Source organism: Ascaphus truei, chromosome 21, assembly GCF_040206685.1.
Source record: "Ascaphus truei isolate aAscTru1 chromosome 21, aAscTru1.hap1, whole genome shotgun sequence".
Taxonomy (NCBI): domain Eukaryota; kingdom Metazoa; phylum Chordata; class Amphibia; order Anura; family Ascaphidae; genus Ascaphus; species Ascaphus truei.
The window spans coordinates 9,312,532-9,336,555 of NC_134503.1; the positions used below are offsets into that span (position 1 = coordinate 9,312,532).

Consider the following 24,024-nt stretch of genomic DNA (forward strand, 5'->3'; position numbering starts at 1 on the left):
ATCCCTCCCCCGCCCCCCAAACAAAAAACACAGAAAGCTGGAATCCCTAAATCAGGGGTTGCCAACTCCCGTTCTCAAGAGCCACATGTTGGTATATCCTGTAATATCCTGTATTCAGGAAATACCTGCTTCAGCACAGGTGGCTCAGTTGACTGACTGAACCAGCTGTGCTGAAGCAGGGATATCCTGAGAACCTGACCTGTTGGTGGCCCTTGCGCACTGGTGATGCCCACCCCCGCCCTAAATATATTAACATAAAGACCCAACATCCCCTATGAATTCCCTATAGTAACCACCGATAGTCACTCTGAATGGAGAAGGCTTCTTCTTTGTTGCACTTGTGGTTTCCTAGCAACAGTTTCTAAGCATCATTTGGTCGTTACAACAAGAATCCTTTATGTGCCTTGTGTGTATTGAGCCATCACTGATCTCCACCTTTCCCTCGCTCCAAGGAACATTTAGGACCCTGCCTTGTTTGAGACAGACAATGTCTGAGAGTCCACGTCCAGGACTCTCCCCTGCCCACCAGACAGAATCCCCTCTACCCAAGACAAGCGATTTCTACAGAGTGAGGGAGGACTTACCTGGCAAGTTCAATCATCCAGACACATGGAGTCGTGGCTACAGGTAAAGACGGTCAAATGCATTTATGGAGATCTTTTTAAAAACAATGTACACAACAAAGGTTAATAACAGAATTCACAGTGTTATGCTAAAGTATTTGTCCATAAATCTGTTGAATATTATCGATATTTTGCCGTTTGAGGTAGCTTTGTTTTCTGCATCTAGTTAGCCGTAGATGTTTGAGCTGAAAATGCTTCACCCTATTCGCCCGGTATACAGAATTGACTAAGGTTATGTATTTTTAAAAGACCTATTTATATTATAAAAATGGGTGCCCTGCTTGTGCACATACATGGGATGGAAAGCATGACCCGCAAGTGATTGGCATTTGGAACAGGCAGCCTCTAGTTTGTGGCATTTAATAGTGATTAAATAATCACTTATTGTAAGTTGTGGAATAATTTGTAAGACTTTCTGTGGGGGTGGAATGAAATAAACGCAGCCCGATGATGGAGACAATTCCCCTGGAAAGTTCTCTCTGTGACGGTGGATTTACTTGCAGTAGACATCAAAAATATAGGGTTTTAAAGTTGTAATTATGTCATTTTAAACCTTTGCCTGTCAAATAGACATGTAATGCTTCTCAGTCTTTTGCAGGTCTCTCTGGCAGTGAAAGGTTTAAGAAGTTCTGACCCATTCAGAGCACAATAAATACTATATATTTATATCTACACTGGGCGACTGTTTAAATGGCTGCAGATTTTGAGATAACCAAAACTGATCAGTCCCTTTGCTAACAGTGGGTTTATAAACACTCTTACGTCAGGATTCATGAATCTCGGATGCGGGGTATCACACCCCAACCAACATTAACTTGTATTGGTTTGAATGGTGGCTTAGTGAATCTGCCCCTTAGAGCACAGGAGTTATCTCCCTCATTACTGAAGGGGTGAATTCAACAGCTTCTTACTTGCTTCCTGAAATTATATTCTAATTGTTTCACCCAATTGTTTCAGCGCCAAAGTCACCCATCCTCTATATAGAACTACAAATCAGATCTATGGAAGCAAACCACCTACTGTCCATGAAATGCCGGTAAGCTAAGTGCATCCTGTGGATTTCACTTACCGTAGGAAAGGATAATTATGTCCTCACCCAGTTTAATGTGTAAATGTTTCAAACCAGGTTAGTGGTCTACATGGCTATTTGATGTAGTTGTAAAATGTGCATGATACAGTTTAAAAGTTTGCTTTAGTAATCACTGGATTAATGTATAGTATAAATGGTTGCACATTGAACGTTTTTCAGTGGCATACAATCTTCAAATCCATTTCATAACCTAGTTTTACCCACTACATTTGCTTCATACATTTTGCATGGAGATGCAGTTTATTACTCTGGACAGTATAAGGTTAAATCAGCAATCATCCCTACCTATCCCCCATTTTTTTTTACAGGGTCGGAACCAGGGGCTTCCCCCTCGTTCCCAAGATACTTACCTGTAAAGGTACCAGCGTTATTTCCTGGGTTTTAAATCTCCTGCATGACGCAGGCCAATGAGAGGCTGCAACAGATGACATCCCAGCTTCCTATTGGCCCACGCGATACGGGAGATTTAAACCAACATTTTGCTTCTCCTGGAGGGGACTGAAACGCGGGTACCTTTACCAGTCAGTAAGTGTCTTGGAAACCAGAGGGGCCTGGCTAAAAATAACATGGTTCCCATTCTGTAACAAACGAGAAAACCATACGTGCATTTGCAGGGTTTCTCAACTCTGCAAAAATTGAATATGTAAAGGCCGTTTTGGATATGTGAAGATTACTTTTGTACATATTAATACTAAAAACTGTAATACATCCCATCAAGATGTAAATAAGTATATCAGTTTAATTATTATCGTTTATATTAATGGGAATTTCCAAATGATAACTTTCATTTTCTTTCCAGACTTCATTTAACGGCACATCGCATAGATTTTCAAAAACTGCTACCAGATGTGGAATGTACAGAAACAATGGATTTAACACAGACACAGAGAACAGTTATGTGACCGGCCCAGATAACTTTATAACCTTGCATGACAGACTTAATTTTCACAAAAGCTATAATTTGATGGGTCCTTCTCAATGACGGAGATCATTGCTTAACCTTGTCATGTAACCTTTCAAACCAGATCCCTCAATTATGATATACTGCCCACACCAAAGACAATGGAGACATGCTTCCATGTGTCAAGATCGTTTTCCGTATGAATTACACAGACTTTGCTTGTGAACTAGTTATTTAATAAAATCCATTTGTGGTTGATATGAATAACAATGGGTTAAGAAAGTTGTTGTAGAGAATATTGCTGTGCTATGGGAAAAGAACCCAGGCGAGAAAGAGGTCTCAGTTTTATGCTTTCTATTAACCAAAAAGGTTTATTTAATGGTCAATAAACGTCGGATGTTATGGTGACCGCTGTGAAAATGGGAAAATTAACTGGAGATCAGTGACATTTAACCTGCAGTAGTTTCGTTTTGTTACATGCGCAACAAACCTTGTTATTAAATCCTCCAGTAGATTTCTATTCTTGGGACATATTATTATAAAAAAAATGTGCACGACAAAATGTAGATGAGATGTTTCATGGCAGTGACTTCTCCATATTGCAATTCCAATTTATCCTGCTAACGGGTAAATTCAATATATCCCAGAGTGGCAGTTCGGGTGGAAATCCTCATTGACCTCAATGGGTATTTTCATCTCAAAACGGTTGAAGGGGCCGCTTCCGGGTACACTGAATTTACCCCATCAGTGAGATACTGCACTTTTGAGTTGTAAGAAACAAAAGTCCGCCTTGCATATTACACCTACAACAACACGCTGTGAGCACAATCTTTATGTATCTGTAGAATGCCGCCAAATATGGCTGGTTCCCAACCTCCAAGGCCCCTGTAAACTTCAATGAAGTTTCACTTGAGTAAATAAAAATACCATTTGTGAGCACATTCACGTCTCAGACAGCTCTGCGTCCCTGCATTTCCCCATTATCTCTGAGCATACAATGCTTCCACTGCAGCCAGGGATTCTGGCTAATGACATGCAAATGAACACTTGGACTTCATGTCCATTTTAACACGGACCCCTACAACCATATGCCTGCCGCATTACACAGCTTTTCAGCACAGCCTGGGTTAAAGAAGTGCAGAGCCAGTAACCCTCCTCATACTTATTTAAGTAAAGATGAATTCCTGTGGCACTAGATTGTACGAACATGTTTGATACACGTGGGATGTTTAATCTCACTGCCGTTGGACAGTAGCAATATACAGTATATGGAGTAGCAAGGAATATTCTCTCTTATTTCTGGTTAAGAATTTCTTTATAGAATATCAGTGTTACAATAAAGCAGGGGTCTCAAACTCAATCCTCAAGGGCCACCAACAGGCCAGGTTTTATGGATATCCCAGCTTCTGCACAGGTGACTCAATCAGTGGCTCAGTCAAAGTTGGTGACCCTTGAGGACTGAGTTTGAGACCCCTGCAATAGAGGTATATTCTGTCATTCTAAAAACAAGTCAAGTATGGAAATCAAGACTAAAAATGGTAAACAGTAAACTTTATTGGAAGAAACACTTTCCTTATTTAAAGATACACAAGGGACAGACATGCAGCGCAACCATTTTTAAATGCTGATATCAAAACTTAACATCTAATATCTGTGTACCAACTTTCTAACTGCAACAAGGGAAGGAAAAGAATAAATGACATTATTTGTGGGAAACATTCAAGTTATATTTTCCAATTTAAAATAAATAAATAATAGTATTATGGTTTTTTTGCTTGCACACAGCCTTAAAATAAATAAATAATAGTATTATGTTTTTTTGCTTGCACACAGCCTTAAAATAAATAAAACAAAATAGGATTTGAAATGTGTTAATTGTTCTTATGGAGATCGCCCTTGGTTCTAGAACAGGGGTAGGCAACTCCAGTCCTCAAGGGCCACCAACAGGTCAGGTTTTCAGGATATCCTTGCATCCCTGCAGTCGAAGACTGAGCACTGATTGAGCCACCTGTGCTGAAGCACGGATATCCTGAAAACCTGACCTGTTGGCGGCCCTTGAGGACTGGAGTTGCCCACCCCTCTTCTAGAGGCATCTTTTGTCACAGAAGAGTTACTTTATGGGTAAATAATAGAGCCCAGATCCATAAAAGGGTGCTAAACTTTAGCACACCTGTACTACCAATGATGGATTTAGCACCTTTTGTGGTTTAGGGCCTACATGAGTAGGAACAGAGGGAAAAGCCACTGGCTCAATAGCCCTACACATCAAAACTGAGGTAGCCGTTGCCTTTTCTACATAAACAACTTTTTTGAAAACTTCCTTTTGTGACAAAGTAACGCTTGTTTCTGATCAGCCAATTTGGGACTTCATTAAGAAATCAATGTTTCTTATGTTCCAGGGAAAACAAAAGGTCTAACTTTCATTAACAATGTTACTGTTATGGCTGACAGTATTATTGTAAGGTTAACCCTAACCCCAAGATTTAAATTACAAAAGAGAACATAAAATGAATTCACGTTTGAAACAAAACAAATTCAGTTCTTATTTGTATATTTAACATGCCACTAGCAGAAGAGTAATCAGAATTCCCATCTGTGTACATTTCAAAAGCTTCACAAGAGCTGCCTTTGACTGGGGAAATCAATGATTAAGAAGACAAAAATAACTTGTTTTGCTACAGTTGCATTTTTGCTTCCTTTGTCAAAAAGCACTTAGTAGTCAAAGGTAATAGATTTTAAAATATATCTGCGGTTTATTAAAGCGTTCATTTACACATCGCACTCAAATCGATCAAACAATACAATTGTTCACTCACATTATACGGCAGTAGGTAAAAGTACTCGAACGCAGCAAACAAAAATAATATAACGTGTACAAAACTTGCAACTGAAGCCAGCTATGAAATTCTCTAAAACAAGCATAATCCTTATATTAATAGCTGTACTTTTTTTTCAAGGTAGCTCTGCACTTAATTCAACATTTTTCTTTCTTTTCCTGGAACAAAGAGAAAGCATTAAAATCTTTCTGCCCCCCCCTCCCCCCTAATATCTGAACTGGATTTGATGTTTATTCTCCTGTACCCAGCAGTTTCCTATGGAGCCTCACTGTAACATTGCACAGCTAGGAGGGTTAATATTTGATGTCTAACTTAACTATTAACATTGATGACACCTTTGATTTCTAAGGCCTCTCCTTAAAACTACAGAAGTAAAAAAAATGATCGTGCCAACTGAGGTTTCCCACAGCTAACGCCTCCGGATTAGAGATGAACGAATCAGTCCAAATCTGTTTCTCGGATTTTCGCACATTTTCCCACCCAACTCCTGAATATGATGAAGAGACCCCATGGGAGTTATTCAATAAACTGTGAGAGTACTGACTGTAACTATGGCATGTGGCAGTTTAATTAATAACCCCCAATGTGTGTATCAAACTGATGATGCAAGTATGTTAGTTGGACTGGGCCGTTACATGATTCTAGTCATATTTACCAGGCTCACCTCGTCCGAAAGCACTTTCTGGAGCTACTGTATATAATGATCCCAATGCAGCATTACTCCTCTTCTGCTCTCCTTGTAGGAACTTCCGTGGCAAAATGTAATCACAGTTTTTCGCCTCCTAACACAATAATATTTGCAACATTTTAATCATAGTGAGAAGTTGGCTGCAGATCAAATTTAAAATTAAAAAAAACAAAAACAAAACAAAACCATCAGGATTTATTTGCGTAGGAGTCCCAAATAACAAAAAGTTGAACATGCATCTCCTGGCATCAATATGGCAAAGTACCGTACAAATACAGAGTCGCTTACAATGGGAGGTATCGAATGTGACTTTGAAAAAAGTTCTCAACTCCACTTCTCAAGACCCCCCAATAGGTCAGGTTTTCAGGACATCCCTGCTTCAGCATAGGTGGCTCAATCAGTTGCAGCTTCAGCACAGGTGGCTCAATCAGTGGCTCACTCTTTGACTGAGCCACTGATTGAGCCACCTGTGCTGAAGCAGGGATATCCTGAAACCCTGACCTGCTGGGGGGTCTTGAGGACTGGAGTTGAGAAGCACTGATCTAGTGTAACGTAAACCACTGTCTAACAACCTAAACCAAGTTATAATAAAACAACATATTACGTTTCTTACATTTGATGCAAAAAAAAAAAAGAGGCCAAAATATATTTATTTTTGCTTTCCTACAGTTGGAAAGATAACAGAACTTGAACACAAAAAAAATGCGCTGGAAGCAACATTTATTTCCTACAAAGCAAACACTAATTTAATACTAGTGCATTTAAAAATTCTTTCAGAATTTATCGTTTGTTTGCATAGTAAACAGAAGATATGTTTTAAATACACTCTGCCTAATAACATCATTGACTTGAAGTTGCTAAAAATATATGTTAGGCCCTTTATCAGACAATCAGTGGGATTTTTCCGCCAAGATGCATATTAGTCACAAAATTGAAAAGTTGTGGTGCGCAAAAACATCGCAAATTAACCCATTTACTGTCAGAGAGGAAAAAATGTGGCTGGACTGCTCTCTACTGGTACAAAAATATTTGTTTATTGTTGGCATTAAAAACAGCAAGGAAAAAAAAAAACCTCTAACGCATTTCGCGCAGCGTTTGCGCTTTATCAAAGATAAAGTGCAAACGCTGCTCGAAACGCGTTAGAGGTTTTTTTTCCCTCCTTGCTGTTTTTAATGTCAACAATAAACAAATATTTTAGTACTAATAGAGAGCAGTCCAGCCACATTTTTTTTCACTTAGCTGGTGCACCACCTCACAAACCTCTGCTCTGAGGATACTCTTTCGGCTGGAGCATGCTGACAGTTTACGAGGAGCCACGTTACAACAAAGTGAGCACAAGCTTTATTTTCATTACTCATCAGTACTACTGATAAATCCCTATGCTATGATATTGCAGGGCTAACATTATTGTGCCTTCAAGATTAGGCTAGTTAAGCTGCAGGCTATGTGAAAAGATTTTTGAACACTATGAAATTGCTTCAATGAGATTCAGTGTATAACATTGACACCGTGGGATACATCCACTGAACTTTAATTATACTTACTGGGATATTGTTATATGTGAATTCTTTCTTTGCATATATGGACTTACATCAGGGAAGCATTGCTTGGGGGTCTTCACGCCCACCCTCTCTTCTACTGGCAGAAAAGCCTGAAACGCATTACTGTGCAATGCAATTCAGACCACTCCGGACAACAACAAAAAAGCCATATTTCATTGACATATACCTGATGTGACCTTGTACGGGTGTTTCTGTGTAAGCCAAAATGTTGACATATTTGCTCAGGAGATAGAATGATATAAGGCAGCACGCTCAGTCCGGGGTCAATAGATGTGCTAAAGTGTGAGCTGAAAAACATATGCAAAAAATCCATCGGTAACAGCACTACAAAACATGCAACGGTCTTTCTTATTCCCAACAGGATACAACAGTGACAACCCATGGCTTCCGAAGCTTCTATAGAGATGAGACAACAAGAAAACATAAGCTTTGCTGAGCTTTTAAAGCAGGGGTAGCCAACTCGTCCTCATGTACTGAGCCACCTGTGCTGAAGCAGGGATAGCCTTAAAACCTGAAATGTTAGTGGCCCATGAGGACTGGAGTTGTCCATCCATTTTAAAGCATAGAACTGTAAATTTGTTAGATAGAATTGTACTTAATCGCATGTTTAGCACAAAACTGTCTTCTTGCATAAAAGGAAGGGGACAACATTCTTATTTATTTATATGTAGGCTCCACATCCATTTGCTAACCATCTTTTTATTTAATTTAGAGTCCAGGGTTGCAAGTATGTCATTAAAATTTGAAGTTCATTTGTAAACACGGTACGTTTAAACATGGAAGGGTTTTTATTTCACCTGCTTTCCACATTATGTGTGGTGTTGAAAGGATTTGGGGCGACTGTCCCTTTAAGAAATATCTTCTGCAAATCTTTTTGTCTGGTTTTCTATTCCTGGATGGTATTTTTTACTTTTGCACACGGCACAGGTCTTGGGCAGATGATGTAATTTATTTTCTCTCCTAAGACAACCCACTATATTAACATACATATTCTTTGCACACAGCACTATTTCAAATTAGGAGATGCAACTTCTATCCTCTTATCAGACATAAGTACGAGTCATAGATGTAATACTCCAGCGCTGCACAAACTGGGGGCGCGAGATTAACTGCGGGGGGCGCGCAGGGTTTACAGAGGCCCCGTGCGCTTCCCAAAGGCACTTAAATGAAGTGCCAGGGAAGGCCTCTGTAAACCTTACTTACCGTGGTTCAGCTAGCATCTGGAGATGCGTCGCCACAGCAATGCAGCGTCAAATGACGTCGTGTTGGTATGGCAACGTGATACCATGACACCCCAACGCCGGGAACCACGGTAAGGAGGGAGGGGGGCGCGGGGAGAGCAGGTCAGCCGGCAGGGGGGCGCAGGGGAAAAAGATTGAGCTCTCCTGTATTACTCCATCCAATCACAAGTTACTAAAGTATGCCACGCCCCTTTATGAGGAAGGATATATTACTTTACAATGTTAGCATATCCCTAGGTATGGCTCGCATCTTACTAATGAGTCAAAACCAGCTGAAGAATTACTCCATTCTTTGTGTTTCAACTTATTTCTAAACATATTCTTTTGCAGTGTGACCGCATGTTGAGAAGGACCTTGCACAGGAAATTCTTATTATCATTTATTTATAACGTGCCACCATATTCGGTACTGCAGTACAACAAGGTTGGAAGACGAAAACAGTAAAATATCAAACATTAACATACATTGTTACAGCAGGTAAGGGAACATTAACATACATTGTTACAGCAGGTAAGGGGGACCCTGCCTCAAGCATAGAAATGTGTCAATCCCTCTTTATCACCTGACAGGGATGGCTGTGAGCGGAGGATATATTAGACTTACATGCATTCTGTGTTCAGAGCTCAGCTGGAAAGGGTTTAGCAGGTTTTGTTGGCATTTTTTTTACCAGATGTTTTGTTGTGTGTGAGCCAAGTAGCGCTCTGCCTTTAAAGAAGCATTTCATGTTCAATGTGTCCACCCTTATTAATGAACATAATGATGTCCTATACCAAAAGGTGACCAACTGCCGTCCTCAAGGGCCACCAACAGGTTTTCAGGATATCCCTGCTTCAGAACAGGTGGCTCAATCAGGGCCCAGTCTTCGTCTGAGCTACCTGTGCTGAAGCTGGTATATCATTAAAACCTGACCTGTTGGTGGCCCTTGAGGACTGGAGTTGAGAATCCCTGTCTCATTTGGGACCGCTCTTAAAGCAGTTACCATGTATCAGAGTCATACTTTTGGAAAATGAATAAACTGCGTAGTGAAATGTTTGTAGGACGCCGAACCGGTTTCCAGAGTCCACGGGGCACATTTATCAAGTCGGTATAGGTTATCGCACCCATTCCGGTGTTAACTCCTATTTACTCAAATGGGGGATAACGCCAGAATGGGTGCAATAACCTGTACCGACACATGCTAAATGTGCCCCCATGTATCTTGGAGAACCAAACCAAGAATGCCCTCAAGGGTTCGTGGAAACTGCAAATCCCTCGGCCCTTCAACCCAGAGTATTACATAGTAGTATAGGTCGTGCATATAAGATATATAGTACCAGTCAGCGGAGCTACCCATATGCTTCGTTATCATTCTCTGTTTAACTCCACAGTGTATCCCACTTAAAAATGGGCCACTTCAAAGATGGGACACTGCTTGCCCCCTACATTCCTAAAGGAAACAAGTGCAGGTTAAAGAGTGGAAGGTTAAGTCACACATTAACAAAATTAGTCTGGCAAAGGCCGTGCATAATGATTGCGGGAAAGGTGTCGTTATTAGTATATCACTACAAGCTTCAGTATGATGAGCAGCTTCAGTATGATGAGCAGCTTCAATGCTGAAGGGAGCAAGAAAGGCCATCACAGCCCCCCTGAGCTCTGAAGATGCTGTGTCCTATATTGGGGAGTGAAAAGAAAGCAACCATAAATTGTGTCAACATATCTTTCATCAATTTGGGATACTTAAGCACCGTTAGAGCATGAGGCCGTGATTATACCAAAAAACACACGCGTCGTAGCCCGGAGCAACGCGGCTCAGTGCCAAAACAAATAGTATGCATCCCCGCAAAGCGCTTATACCTACCGCGACTGTTGCGCCGCTTGCTACTGCAATGCGGGTGACAGTTGAAGCGTTTTCCAAATTTGTTTTCTGGTTGCGATGGCCACGTCACATGATGCAGCCGCCCAATCAAAGAACAGATGTCAGCCTTGTCTCCCCTGAAGTCGCACAGAACAATGTGCTTGTGCACGTCGCTCTGCGATGTCGCAGATGTGCGCGCACGCACTGCAGTGCCTCTGTATAATTGGAGCCTTACATGTGACGTTAACCCCAGGTAAAGTCACGTTAATTCCAACAACGTATCCACTAAAGTCATTAACGTAACGTTTACTTAGATTAACAGTACGTTAAAAGCATAGCGTTCCAATTAACAGGTGTTAGTGAAAGATATACAAATGATATGCTGGAAAGCCATCACGCATAGCCTAACCATGAAACTCCGCCAATTCTAACGCAGCTCAATAACGTTATGTTAAATAAGACAAAGCTAAACATGGCATTAGCCACTTCTTACAAAGTGAATACCTATAATAGCAGATAAGTTCATTCAATTAACTTTTAACTACTTTGAAATATATGAACCACTTAGTAGCCAGCTAGCTGGTCTGGGGGTGGGGAAAGGGAAAGGGACAGGGGAAGGGGGAGCTCCCGCGTCAGCGAAATAAAGAATAATATATTAAATCAAATAACGCACAAACCGGTGCAAAAGAGGATAATTACTAGGGTAACAACATGAACAGACAGACAAGTTCCTCCTTGAATGCACTCAGAAAGGTAAATCAGAGTGGTATGGTTGATAACATTAAAAACCTTTTAATCACCAAATAGTAAAAACATATTGTATAGAGGGAAATGGTAGAAATGGTCCACGGCCAGTCCCTTAAAACAAACCAAGAATAGATCTTCCTAAGTGTGTGTATATGGAAGAAAATGAATGACAATAAACCACCAAGGTGTGGGCTACAGAAAACTGCAAAGTCTCGCCAAAAAGTGCAACTACAGACTTGAAAACCCGTCCTGTTAGCAGGAATTCTATTATCAAAAACCAGCACACCTATAAAAAAGTATGCTGATACTGGATCTGAAGAGGCGGTTCATATACAGTTCGTGGGTCATGTAACCCCTTCATACGTATAATAAGACCACACAGAGTTGGGGTGTATGTCAACTCCAGAACACAAATGAAATCAACAAAAGGATGTAAAAAGTAATACATATAACATGAAATAAAACCACATACATAGTTATTAACTACGTGGCTAGTGAGTAGTACCCTCTGCGTAGGGCAAGCACAAAGCGTGCTCTGCTACTGCCCCGAGGCACGGTTCAGTGACCGTATCCAGTTATGGCCTCATAATAATATAACACAGTAAATGCAGAGGTCACCGAGTGGAGTCTCTGCTTGATGGAAATACAGAGGCTCACTGAGTGGAGTCTCCCAGATAGCAGGCAACAGAAGCACTATATTTGATCAGAGTGCTTATAGCAGTATTGACTCAGTGCATAGGATGTTATCCACAGTGAGTGTTGCACAGAGTAATGTTGCCCTAAGTGTGTGTGGGATACCCCTAATAAGGCCGACGGTGTGGGCCCCCCAGATAATACAATGTTTAGGGAGTATGCCTGTCAGAGGAGCGGCTATAGTGTACGTCGCTATCAGGTGCAGTGACCTCAAAAAATAACTTCTGACTGGCCATCCATAGTATAACTTAGCTTATGGGGACTGGGGGTGTCCGTTGCAGCAGCTCACGATCCTACAGTGTAGGCAGAGGAGGCGGGGTGCCGAGTTGGAGGGTTGTAGCCTGCTAAATCAGCAGCTGCAGCCGCAGCAATTTCATCCCACTGCTAGGAGGCATCCGCTCGGTGTGATGACGTCATCGCGTTCTGGTCACCTGACGCACGTTTCGAGCATGATCGCGCTTTCTCACCTTTGAGAAAGCGCGATCATGCGCGAAACGTGCGTCAGGTGACCAGAACGCGATGACGTCATCACACCGAGCGGATGCCTCCTAGCAGTGGGATGAAATTGCTGCGGCTGCAGCTGCTGATTTAGCAGGCTACAACCCTCCAACTCGGCACCCCGCCTCATCTGCCTACACTGTAGGATCGTGAGCTGCTGCAACGGACACCCCCAGTCCCCATAAGCTAAGTTATACTATGGATGGCCAGTCAGAAGTTATTTTTTGAGGTCACTGCACCTAATAGCGACGTACACTATAGCCGCTCCTCTGACAGGCATACTCCCTAAACATTGTATTATCTGGGGGGCCCACACCGTCAGCCTTATTAGGGGTATCCCACACACACTTAGGGCAACATTACTCTGTGCAACACTCACTGTGGATAACATCCTATGCACTGAGTCAATACTGCTATGAGCACTCTGATCAAATATAGTGCTTCTGTTGCCTGCTATCTGGGAGACTCCACTCAGTGAGCCTCTGTATTTCCATCAAGCAGAGACTCCACTCAGTGACCTCTGCATTTACTGTGTTATATTATTATGAGGCCATAACTGGATACGGTCACTGAACCGTGCCTCGGGGCAGTAGCAGAGCACGCTTTGTGCTTGCCCTACGCAGAGGGTACTACTCACTAGCCACGTAGTTAATAACTATGTATGTGGTTTTATTTCATGTTATATGTATTACTTTTTACATCCTTTTGTTGATTTCATTTGTGTTCTGGAGTTGACATACACCCCAACTCTGTGTGGTCTTATTATACGTATGAAGGGGTTACATGACCCACGAACTGTATATGAACCGCCTCTTCAGATCCAGTATCAGCATACCTTTTTATAGGTGTGCTGGTTTTTGATAATAGAATTCCTGCTAACAGGACGGGTTTTCAAGTCTGTAGTTACACTTTTTGGCGAGACTTTGCAGTTTTCTGTAGCCCACACCTTGGTGGTGTATTGTCATTCATTATCTTCCATATACACACACTTAGGAAGATCTATTCTTGGTTTGTTTTAAGGGACTGGCCGTGGACCATTTCTACCATTTCCCTCTATACAATATGTTTTTACTATTTGGTGATTAAAAGGTTTTTTAATGTTATCAACCATACCACTCTGATTTACCTTTCTGAGTGCATTCAAGGAGGAACTTGTCTGTCTGTTCATGTTGTTAGCCAGCTAGCTGACTGGGTTAATATACATCTCAAACTACACTACCTTCTTGTCTAGCAAAGAGGCTTGTATGGCATTTCCTTACTAAACACTGTGGCAGGAAAGGGGTTAATGGTTACTAACCAACAACCCCCAGGATATGAACCTCCATGCTTCAATATTGAAGACATAGCTTTAAACAACCCAGATACCACCAAATTGTATTTAGGCTGTTGGGCACATAATTATGCCCAATTGGTGGCCATGTTTTTTTAAATTTTTTTTTAATATAAATGGCTTATTTGTTTCATGGGTCATTAAGCAGCTGCATGTAGATTAGTTTGAAATGATGACATTTTTTTAAAAATTCTTCATGGTTGAACCCCTGAAGAAGATGGGGCCACTGTACACGGATGGCATGTGATTTTTATTTATTTAATCCCTTTGGTGCCAATGAGGCTACTGGCCTTACTGGCACTCAAGGGGTTAATGACCCCCTTTTATGTATATCTTCAGCCCATGGACCCAATTCTGGATGAAGGCCTCCCCAAATATATCTATATATAGTAATGTCTGTTTTTCTTATATTGGTATTATTTATGTGGATACAATTACCTTTGACCAATAGGGCAGTTAGCCATTCTGATAAAACGGGGGTGGGTTGCTAAACCCGCCCGGGGGAGGGGTTGGTAGGAGATAACTGCTATGGCAGGTAAGGGGCTAAGTAAGGCATTACCAGCCTGTTGGAGGAGGCAGAAGAGGGGGGTGTGCAGTCAATGTAGCTTGAAGAATATATTAACCCCTTGGTGAACTAGTCATGGATTGCCCAGAACTAGCTGACCAATTGTTACACAGGGGTTAATATATTACAAAATATATAAACATTAATTGAATGAACTTTAAACCTGTAGTGTAAGGATAGGATTAATGTCACGATAAGATAACATAGGCATGACGGTACAGTAACACCATTTAACCGTGTGACACCACATTGTTTTTGTATATAATTTGCTCTCTTTCAGATGAATGGGAGTGAAGCTGAGGCATACTACAGCTTGGTCCCCTTTTGTGGAACTCTTCATTAGGCATTGAAATCAGGACCCTGCATCTAGGTGTTTATGTTCGCCAAAGGGACTTTAAAGAAGCAAAGCCAGATGCAACACAGACCTTCAAACTGCTCTTACACACGACTATCACCACATCGAATCAGGAAACAAAAACAATCGCAATGTTTTATTAGGTGTATAACCTGCACACATAATTTTTAATCTCTTCAATAACAAACATCTGGAAAAGAGTTATGACAACTGGCAATGCACAGCATAGTCAGTAAATATGTACACAATAAGTTACAATCCTTCTGTTAAAGGTTTTCAAAAGACTTTACATTTTAACAGGGTAGAAAAAGAAAATAGATCAATTACTAGTTTTATTTCCACATTCATTTTTCAAGTGAAGGCAAAAGTTAAATGCAAGAATCTCAAAACTGAAGAGTGCAAAAACATGTTTTTTCATACCTTCTAATTTAATTAATATGTTTAAAAAAAAAAAAAAAGAGCACATGTTCTTGGACATGGTTTATATTTGCAGTATAGAATACAAAACATATTTGATGTATATATTGCCCCAAGGTAAATTTTCTGCCAGTTTTCTCTCAAGACGACCAATTGTGAAGACAGATTAATACATAGAGAGTCTAATAACCAGACCACACGTGTAATAGTTTGTGGCAGAGGGAGGAATGTTTGTTATTTAGAACAGTAGCAAATTGCATACGATTTCTCACACAAGTGATTTATCAGATAACTGGAGCAGACTTTAAGCATCAGAATATTGTAATATTACTTGATAAACCTATGGGTTAATAATATATTGCTTTTATATTTTTAAAAAAGTGTAACCTTTAAAGCCATGGTGACAACAAAAACAAAAGCATTTAGTAACTTAAGAGACTTGAGGAAATAAATCTTTTGACACAAACTTATATAGATTGGAGTATTAACATCCGATAAACCCAAACTTGTTGCATCTCTGTTCAATCATTTTTAAGAACTTATGGGGCTATCCCGAGTGTGTAACAGTTTGAATGCATATTGTGTTCCTTCTCTATAGGAATCATATTGCATGCTTTCCTTGCAGATTGCTCACTGACTGCTTCTATAGTTTTGCAAAAGAAAATATTTTCACTATGAAAAAGGAAAAGAAAATTCTAAGTATTTCAGCAAGGACGGTATGGAATTTGTAAAACTTGTTTGAAGTTGTAACCCATTTGAAATCTTATTTCCCTTTGTGGGAAGTAAACCTAAAATCTGTTTTTTTGTGTGTTTATCAAACACACAATACTGATGCTTTAAGCCTCTTGTTCTTGGATCTCAATCTATGCAAATTTACAATATAGGAATATTGAGTACACACATACGCTTCCAGCTCTCCCAAGTCTACAGAGATCCATAGACGCACGGTTTCGAATATATAACCATTCAAACCATCAAAGTGGAACCATTAATGCAGTGGTTTCCCAACTCCAGACCTCAAGAACACCCAACAGTTAAGGTTTGAAGGGTATCCCTGCTTCAGCACAGGTGGTTCAATCAAAATGACAGCCACTGATTGAGACATCAGGGATATCTTTAAAACCTGAACTTTTGGGGGTTCTTGAAGCCTGGAGTTGGGAACCACTGCATTAATGCATATAGAATGGGAACCACATAAGATAAAAAGCAGACACTGGTAAACAACCTCGCAGTTGGGTAGTTTAAAAGTTACATTTCTCTAGAAGCAGCTTTTGGAGCTGAAAGTGAAGAGAGATACATGGCCCCTGAAAGTCACAGCAAGGGTGGAATTGTCCACTGGAACTGATATATGGATAACAAAATCCAGGTAACATTTGTCAAGCATTGCCACACCAAGTATTTGAACTGATAACAAAAGCAACATATACACCTTTTACAGATAGATCTATAGGTTAGAAATCTTTTAAGTTCCTCATTAGGATTAAAAAAAAGTCCTATTTAGATCATTTACAAGTGTTATAGTTCTACAAACAATAACCTGACAATAACTGACAAACACAGTCTACGTACTATGAATAAATGATTATTGTGAATGCTCAATATTAACCCTTTCACTGCCTGCAACGCAATCATCTTCTCTGGCAGCGAAAGGGTCACGTAAAATGTAGTGCCAGTACTATTAACCCCTATGAAGCAAGTAATAAAATCCAGATGTTTATGTTTGTGCACTAATCTACATTCTCAAATATCTGCTCCACACTAAAATAGCAAACAAAAATTCAATTGTTGGGTAACTTGGAACTAAAAAAGGTAGGTCACCCCCAACAACTGTATTTAAACAATTATAATGCAATTTTTAAAACAAGATAATGCATTAAAAACAGTGCAAACTAAATGCCTTTAGACGGGGCTTTAAATGCAAGTTGCAGAAAATAAAATGAATTTACCTTTAACTCAACTGTTAAAACTAAATGTTGTATTCTAAAACAGAAAATAATAATAATAACAATAAAAAAAAAAACACGTTTTATTTCTACCATTTTATATCTAATGCACAACTTTCTTCCAACCTAGGTTTTCGGAATGTTTTCCTGTATAATGAAGTGATTACGAAAATTGTGAAACAATTACTGCCTTGCCCATGCCATTGGTTTAGCATGCATCTAGCTAGTATGTAAATGGAAAATATATGACAGTGCATATAGAAAATACTGGCTTAAAAGGCAGTATTTTAAGATACTTTGGAATCAAACTACTTAAAGAGTTGTCCTAATTTGCGGTGAGTAGATTCGCCAACATTAGCAGACTTCTGCAAGCAATACATTACTGTGATTCTGCCCATCAAGACAAATGCTGTAGAACATTATAGCATGCACTTTATAGCACACCAGCAAAGACACAGTCACTTTCAGATTATCTGGAAGGAGGGAAGACTTGGGGAGGTGGTTACGGATATAAAGAATAATAAAAATCAAAACATAGGAGCAAATTCATCAAGTGTCGGAAGTGTAGCCAACGTTAACGCCTGCTGACGTACATTGGGAGTTAATGAGATGCTCTAACACGTACAGTACTGGCACGTGATGAATCTGTCCCGGAGAAACTTAAAGTTCGGAACATGTAGCATGGAGCAACTGTGGAACATTAAGGCGGGAGGAATTATATATATATATATATATATATATATATATATATATATATATAACACGGAATATGAAAAATCATTTCAATGATCAGGAGTAATCTGTTGGTAACAATTAGAGGGAAAAAATTTTTTTATATTCTTTCTCAAATTAATTCCACTGGGAAAAAAACCCAGCACAGGAATTAAAAAAAATAATGTTGTACCACAACATGGATAGCAAAGACTATACAAATGGAGTGAATAAAAAGTATGTTGTGTTAAAAAATATTGTTAGGGAGAAATCAATAATAAAAATAAAAGTTACGTTTCTATCCAACTGCTTGTTTTTTTTTTAATGTATATTTAAGACTTCACTAGGTTACACATTTCCTAAAATTAAAGGGTTCTGATAAACAGTATGCATCTCTATGACAGGAGTGGTCAACTCCAGTCCTTAAAGGCCATCAACATCAGGCTTTGTGGATATCCCTGATTCAGCACAGGTGGTGCAGTCATTGATTGAGCCACCTGGGCTGAAGCAGGGATATCCTGAAACCTGACCTGTTGGTGGCCCTTCGGGACTAGAGTTGCCCCCTCCCCCTGTTCTCTGATATGAGCTAACAGTTTTACTAATGCCTTCTCATTTCCGGCTTTGTCCTTCAAACTATTTACAGTGGTCCTATACATCTACAAAAGGGATATGTGAAAACAAAGTACTTACAAACTGGAAACCTTTCCTTTCTCTTCTGAACCTTTGCACTCCTTGACATTTATACCAGAGCCTGCCTCTAAATCTTCCTGCGTTTTCTCCTTGCTAAGATTACTTTGTCTGCTTTCACAATCTAGAACTTCTCTGGCTGAATGGAACATTCGTATTTTGGTATCGAGAGCGGGCGCCTGCAAGGCCTCTCCTGTCTTGCTGTTAGCACTGACTGTACTTATTTTTCCATCCCTGACTTCTCCCATTGTGTGCTGCTGAATTGAAAGCTCTCCTGCACAAGGTAGTGCGTTTGAAACTACCTGAGCACAGCTGTATTGTACGCTCATTACATTTATACCCGTTTCATATGATGCGGTCTTAATAGGGACACATAATGAAGATGGGTCTTTACACATTTTAGTTGTGAGCAAATACAAACCAGGGTGGACTAAAGGATTTTTAGGAAAGATGTTAGAAGTCTGTACATCTTTAGACTTTTCCAAAATAAGTCCTTTTTTCTGAACAGATGGACAGCTCCCGAGCTTTGTAATATCCGTCCCAGTCTTGTAAGGATTGACATCACCTGTTATCTTGGAAGGACCAGTAGTGTCTAGATTTAAAACAAGTCGTTTATCATTTCCAGAAATGTACTTAAGACCTGCAACAAAGTTTCCAGACACGGGCAAGTGGGATTTCCCCTGGGAACCATTCAATTCAGCTTTCATGACTGCTCTACCATGAATAGTTTGAAGACACTTCTCATTTTGTTTAAGGACATTGTTTTGATCTACAAAACATTCGCTTTTTACCAATAACCCATCTTGTCTATTTACAGGACTGGTTCCCTTGTTTACTTCAACAGGACGGTGGTATAATTGCCCTATATGTGATATGCTTTGTTTACAGTCATATAACTGGTGTACCACAGCATTTTGTATAGTTGGTCTCTCAGAGTTCTTTTTATCCTCACCAGGCTGAAGTACAGTCTCCTTCACTGTATTTAATAAACCCCTTTGTTCTTGCTTGAAAGAGTGGGTGTTATTCCCTTTGTCAAGGTTTGGATCTGGAACGTTAGGCATCTCCTTTTGTGCTGCAGTAAGATCTGCTGACGCCTTAGCTCGTGCTGCTAAGAATTTCCTTATTTCCAGCTCAATGCTGTCATCGCTATCTACAGAGCTGCTGTCCTGTGCATCTGAGAAGGCACACGTTTTCAAGCTTTTGCTTTCAGATGTCATAGTGTTGTCCGAGGCACAAACTGGTTTGGGTCCACAAGCTTTACTACCATGGGATGAAACCGATAAAGGTCTGCTCCCCACAGTATCCTGCTTCTCTTGTTCTTCTTTTATCTTAAATGTGCTCTTTGACTTTTTTAAAGGGTTTCCTTGTGTGTTACCAGGATTTAAAAGGCAGCTTTTGATAAAAAAGGGGCCTTTCACATGGCAATCCTTTTGCTCGAACCCATCAAATATTTCCAGTGGCTTGGTTGTCGTTTCACCAAATCTGACTTTTTTCTTACACTGAGGCCTTTCATCTTTTGACCTTTTTTTGAATTTTCTTTTCGATTTCAGGAGATCTTTTATAGCCGTGTCAAGATCTTCATCACTGTCCAAAGAGCTGCTTTTATCTCCGGTGCAATAACTCTTGATTTGCACATAAGCTTTTCCATTTCCACGGCTTTTTCCTATAGAAGGTGCAAACGCCCTTTCAGCACCCAAAACTTGCTGACCAATATTCAATTCAACGTCTGATGGGTACTGTAGCTTGGATTTTGTGTCAGTACAGCTTCCCACACAGCTGCTCTGTACATTATCATTAGGTAGCAAGTACTTACTTAGTTCTCCACTGTCAACACACAAAGACACTTTTTCCAAATGATTACCTTTTTTCATCAAGTTTGCTTGTGCCGGCTTGCTTTCCTTCAGTTTTCGTTTGTGGGTCAGGGAAAGTTTTCTCTTGGAAAAAGATGACTGGTTTTGGTGTTCAGGTGTGGGCGCATTCGATGATGGCTCTTGTTTCCTAGAATCTGTGCAAATGCCTTCGGTCTGCGCTTTAAGAGCCAAAAATGTTCTTATCTCTTGCTCTATGCTGTCATCACTGTCTACTGAGCTGTCACTATAACAGTAGGGCTGTGCCGCTTCAGAATGAGGGCAGGAATTTCCCTGCAGAGCTGTAAGAGTACTTTCTGGCTGGGATGGCAAAATTGTTTTAGAAATGTCAAGTATTGCTTCTGCACATAGTAATTCAGTTGCTGTTTCAGCCCTACAGGTTGCTTGTAATCCAGTCTCACATTTAGGAATTCTGTCATCTATGGAAGAAAATGTTCTCTTATGGGTAAGAGGTTGGCAGTTTGGGATATCTGGAAGTGCTGCAGGTTTGGTATTTAACATTTTTCTTTTTCTATTTTCTGTCTTTTTATAAAGTTCAGGAGAGGCATTTTTCCCCAAAGAGTGACTGAAGTTAACAGCAGATTCATCTGCAATATTCACCTTTTGTTCCTTTACTGAAGCAGCACCAAGAGCTATTTTAAGATTGCCTTCATTTCTGATTTTCTCCAATTGGTAAAGTTGGATGGCTTCCTCAATGCCATCATCACTGCTGGAGTCTGTTAGTTCTTCTTTCAAAATGCTGACAGCTTCCTTGGGCTGAATCTTCAGCTTTTCATTTTGCTTTGATATTTTAGGCTTTGGCTGACTTCTGATATTGGTATTTTTAAAACTATCAACTTTAGTTTTTTGACCTTTAGACTGCACATTAAGTACTTCTAAATGTTGTCCCACAAACGGCTCCTTACATCCTTGCTTAGCACTTTGTTTTTCAGATGTCTTGCTTGATTTTAACTTTGGTTTCACTGGAGTTTCATTCTGAACATTTTTCTTAGCTGAACTGATTTCGCTTTTATTACTTTGGAGTTTTTTCTCATTTAGGAATTGTTCAATTTCATCCTTGATACTCTGCTCAAACGAATCATCACTGCTCACACTATCAGGTGAAGCACTTCTTATCTGATCATGTGCCTTGAAGCTATCACAAATGTCATTTGTAGTAGTAACCATATCAATTTTAACAGGGCATGTAGTAATTGATGCATTCTTCTGACCATCTTTCAGAAAATCTACCTCGTGTTCAATGCTACTAGAGCTCTTTGCATCACTTAGCTGAGATGGGACAACATTGCTTTTCTTTTTCAGGTATTCTTGAATAGCTTCCTCTATGCCTCTGTCAACAGAATCATCACTATCTGATTCCAATACAAGTGGTCCAAACGCTGAATTATCTTCGTTATGATCATTGAACTGAGCAGGAACAACAAGTGTGGCACTTTCCTTGGTATGTCCTTTAACCACTGTGGAACCGGTATTTAGTCCTCCGCTAATGTTAAGCTCCACCTTTCTATTTTTCTGCATAATACACTCATATTCACTGTTCACCTCAAGAGAAGATTCATCACTCTGAAGGTTGTTTATAATACCCTGAACCTGTGCACCGATAGGAATCCCAGAAAGATCCTCTTCAGATTCAGAAAAGCACACGGGTAATCTACCACTTGCAGCCTGTCCAAATGGGGCCCATTTTGTTTGGAAAGCAACCACAGGAGGGACATTCACAAGGAACATTCTAGCAGTTGAGGCAGTTGTCTGCAAACTGAACAGTTCAGGATGGCCTCATCCTAAAAATAACAAAAAACAGGTTTAGAAGAACAACACTTAAACAGTTTGAACCACATTACCATGTCAGTTATATTCTCCAATCTCTCTGTGGCCCATGACAATTTAAAGAAATTAGTTGGCTAATTTTTACTTGTAGATGTAAAAATATGTTCTTTCCTTTTAAATAAATAGAACAAACATTTTATAACAACGTATCTCCATGGCATTAATACCTTTATCTTTTCTACAGTATATACTACATAGTGCAGCCAATATATAATACATGCATAGCATTATAGTGGTGATAACGGTATGAAATCCAAGCGATACCAATCAAGGACAGACAAGTTCATTAGTAGGAAGCATGAAATACATTTTTAAACTGAATAAATTAACCTCACTGGTACAATTGAACAGAACAAAATGTCTATTTACCAAGCAGTTGGCTCTATAAAACCTCTTCCAAACAATGATTTTCTCCCAGATTATTAGGACAGTGCTTGTTAGGTTGGCATATTAGGGTTAGGGTGGCATGTTATGGTTAGGGTGGCATATTAGGGTTAGGGTGGCATATTAGGGTTAGGCTAAAGAAGTCTCATTGAACTTGCTGCCAGTTAAGATTGAGTTTCTACCCTTACCAGTACTGAATCAGACAGCTCAGCCATCAACACTGTCCCAAAGAGAGCAGGTATTTGCGACAAGCCACAGGCCTAATGGAAACACCACTCTGATCCCTCCCCGGCCCTCTGCCTCTCTCTCCAGGACCAGCCGGCTGCTGACACGCTTGTGCTTTCCCTTCTTCCTCCCTCCTCCACTGGCCGCCTCCCCACGCCCTCTCTTGGGCCCGGCTCTTCCCTTCCCCTCCCCTCTCTTGGGCCTAGCTCTCCCTCCGGCTTTACTTCTACTCACAACGGCTCTCCCTTCCCCCGGCCTATCTCCTCCTCCTCACCCCAGGCTCTGCTCCCCCCACCTCTCTCTCTCTCTCTCTCTCGGGGCCTGCCACCCCCCACCCCCTCCCCCCCTTAGTCCTACCAACGGACAACAGCACCCAGCAGGGAAGGCCTAAGGCATTAGGTATAGTATGTAACCAGCAGGGCCTTGCCTCGCTGCCCCTCCCCAGCAGCCACAGCAGTCCCCCTCGGCCTTCGCTGCGCACTGGTCCTCCCTGGTCTATCTCCCCGCTCACCTCCTGGAGAAGCTCAGCCCGTTACTAACGCGGGGACGGTAGCTTAGCAGAGCGGGGCCCCGGCTCCATTCCTCCCGGACTGTGGTGCAGGCTCCGGCACAGCGAACAAGACCGAGACCGGGGGGGGGAGAGGAGCTCCACACACTCCAACCTCCGTCTCTCTCAGCTCGGCTCTGGACACGAGCACGGCAGGCGCGTTCGCGGGAGGTGGCGGGCGCACGCACGCTGAGGCTTGAGGAGCTGCGTGCGTGCGCGCGAGCACGTGCCGCGCTGCCCGTTACCTTGGTGACGCAGGAGGGGGAAAAGCTGTCAGGCCCAAACATGGCTCTCCCCTCCCTTAAATAGGAAGAGTGTAACTCAGGGGTTCTCAAGAACCCCCCCCACCCCAACAGGTCATGTTTTAAGGATATCCCTGCTTCAGCACAGGTTGCTCAATCAGTCCATACTTCAGCACATGGGACTCAAAACAATCAGTTCCCTGCTTCAG

At 40.9% G+C, this 24,024-nt stretch overlaps 2 protein-coding genes across 3 annotated transcripts; one reads left to right on the forward strand and one right to left on the reverse strand.

The window, feature by feature from the left end:
- The first annotated feature begins 384 nt into the window (after positions 1-384).
- Positions 385-4,419, forward strand: PIERCE1 (piercer of microtubule wall 1). Its single transcript, XM_075578913.1, has 3 exons — positions 385-627; positions 1,581-1,659; positions 2,513-4,419. The coding sequence occupies exons 1-3, from the start codon at positions 398-400 to the stop codon at positions 2,693-2,695; spliced, it is 492 nt and encodes a 163-aa protein (XP_075435028.1). The 5' UTR covers positions 385-397; the 3' UTR covers positions 2,696-4,419.
- On the reverse strand, positions 4,151-23,726 carry PPP1R26 (protein phosphatase 1 regulatory subunit 26). Of its 2 annotated transcripts, none has more exons than XM_075578912.1 (5): positions 23,538-23,726; positions 18,726-22,371; positions 7,868-7,988; positions 6,116-6,233; positions 4,151-5,609 (listed from the first exon to the last, which is right to left on the reverse strand). In XM_075578912.1, the coding sequence occupies exons 2-5, from the start codon at positions 22,316-22,318 to the stop codon at positions 5,584-5,586; spliced, it is 3,858 nt and encodes a 1,285-aa protein (XP_075435027.1). In that variant the 5' UTR covers positions 22,319-22,371; positions 23,538-23,726; the 3' UTR covers positions 4,151-5,583. The 2 variants fall into 2 exon arrangements, with proteins under 2 accessions (XP_075435027.1, XP_075435026.1); XM_075578911.1 differs by having other exon boundaries at positions 6,107-6,233.
- Positions 23,727-24,024: the final 298 nt, after the last annotated feature.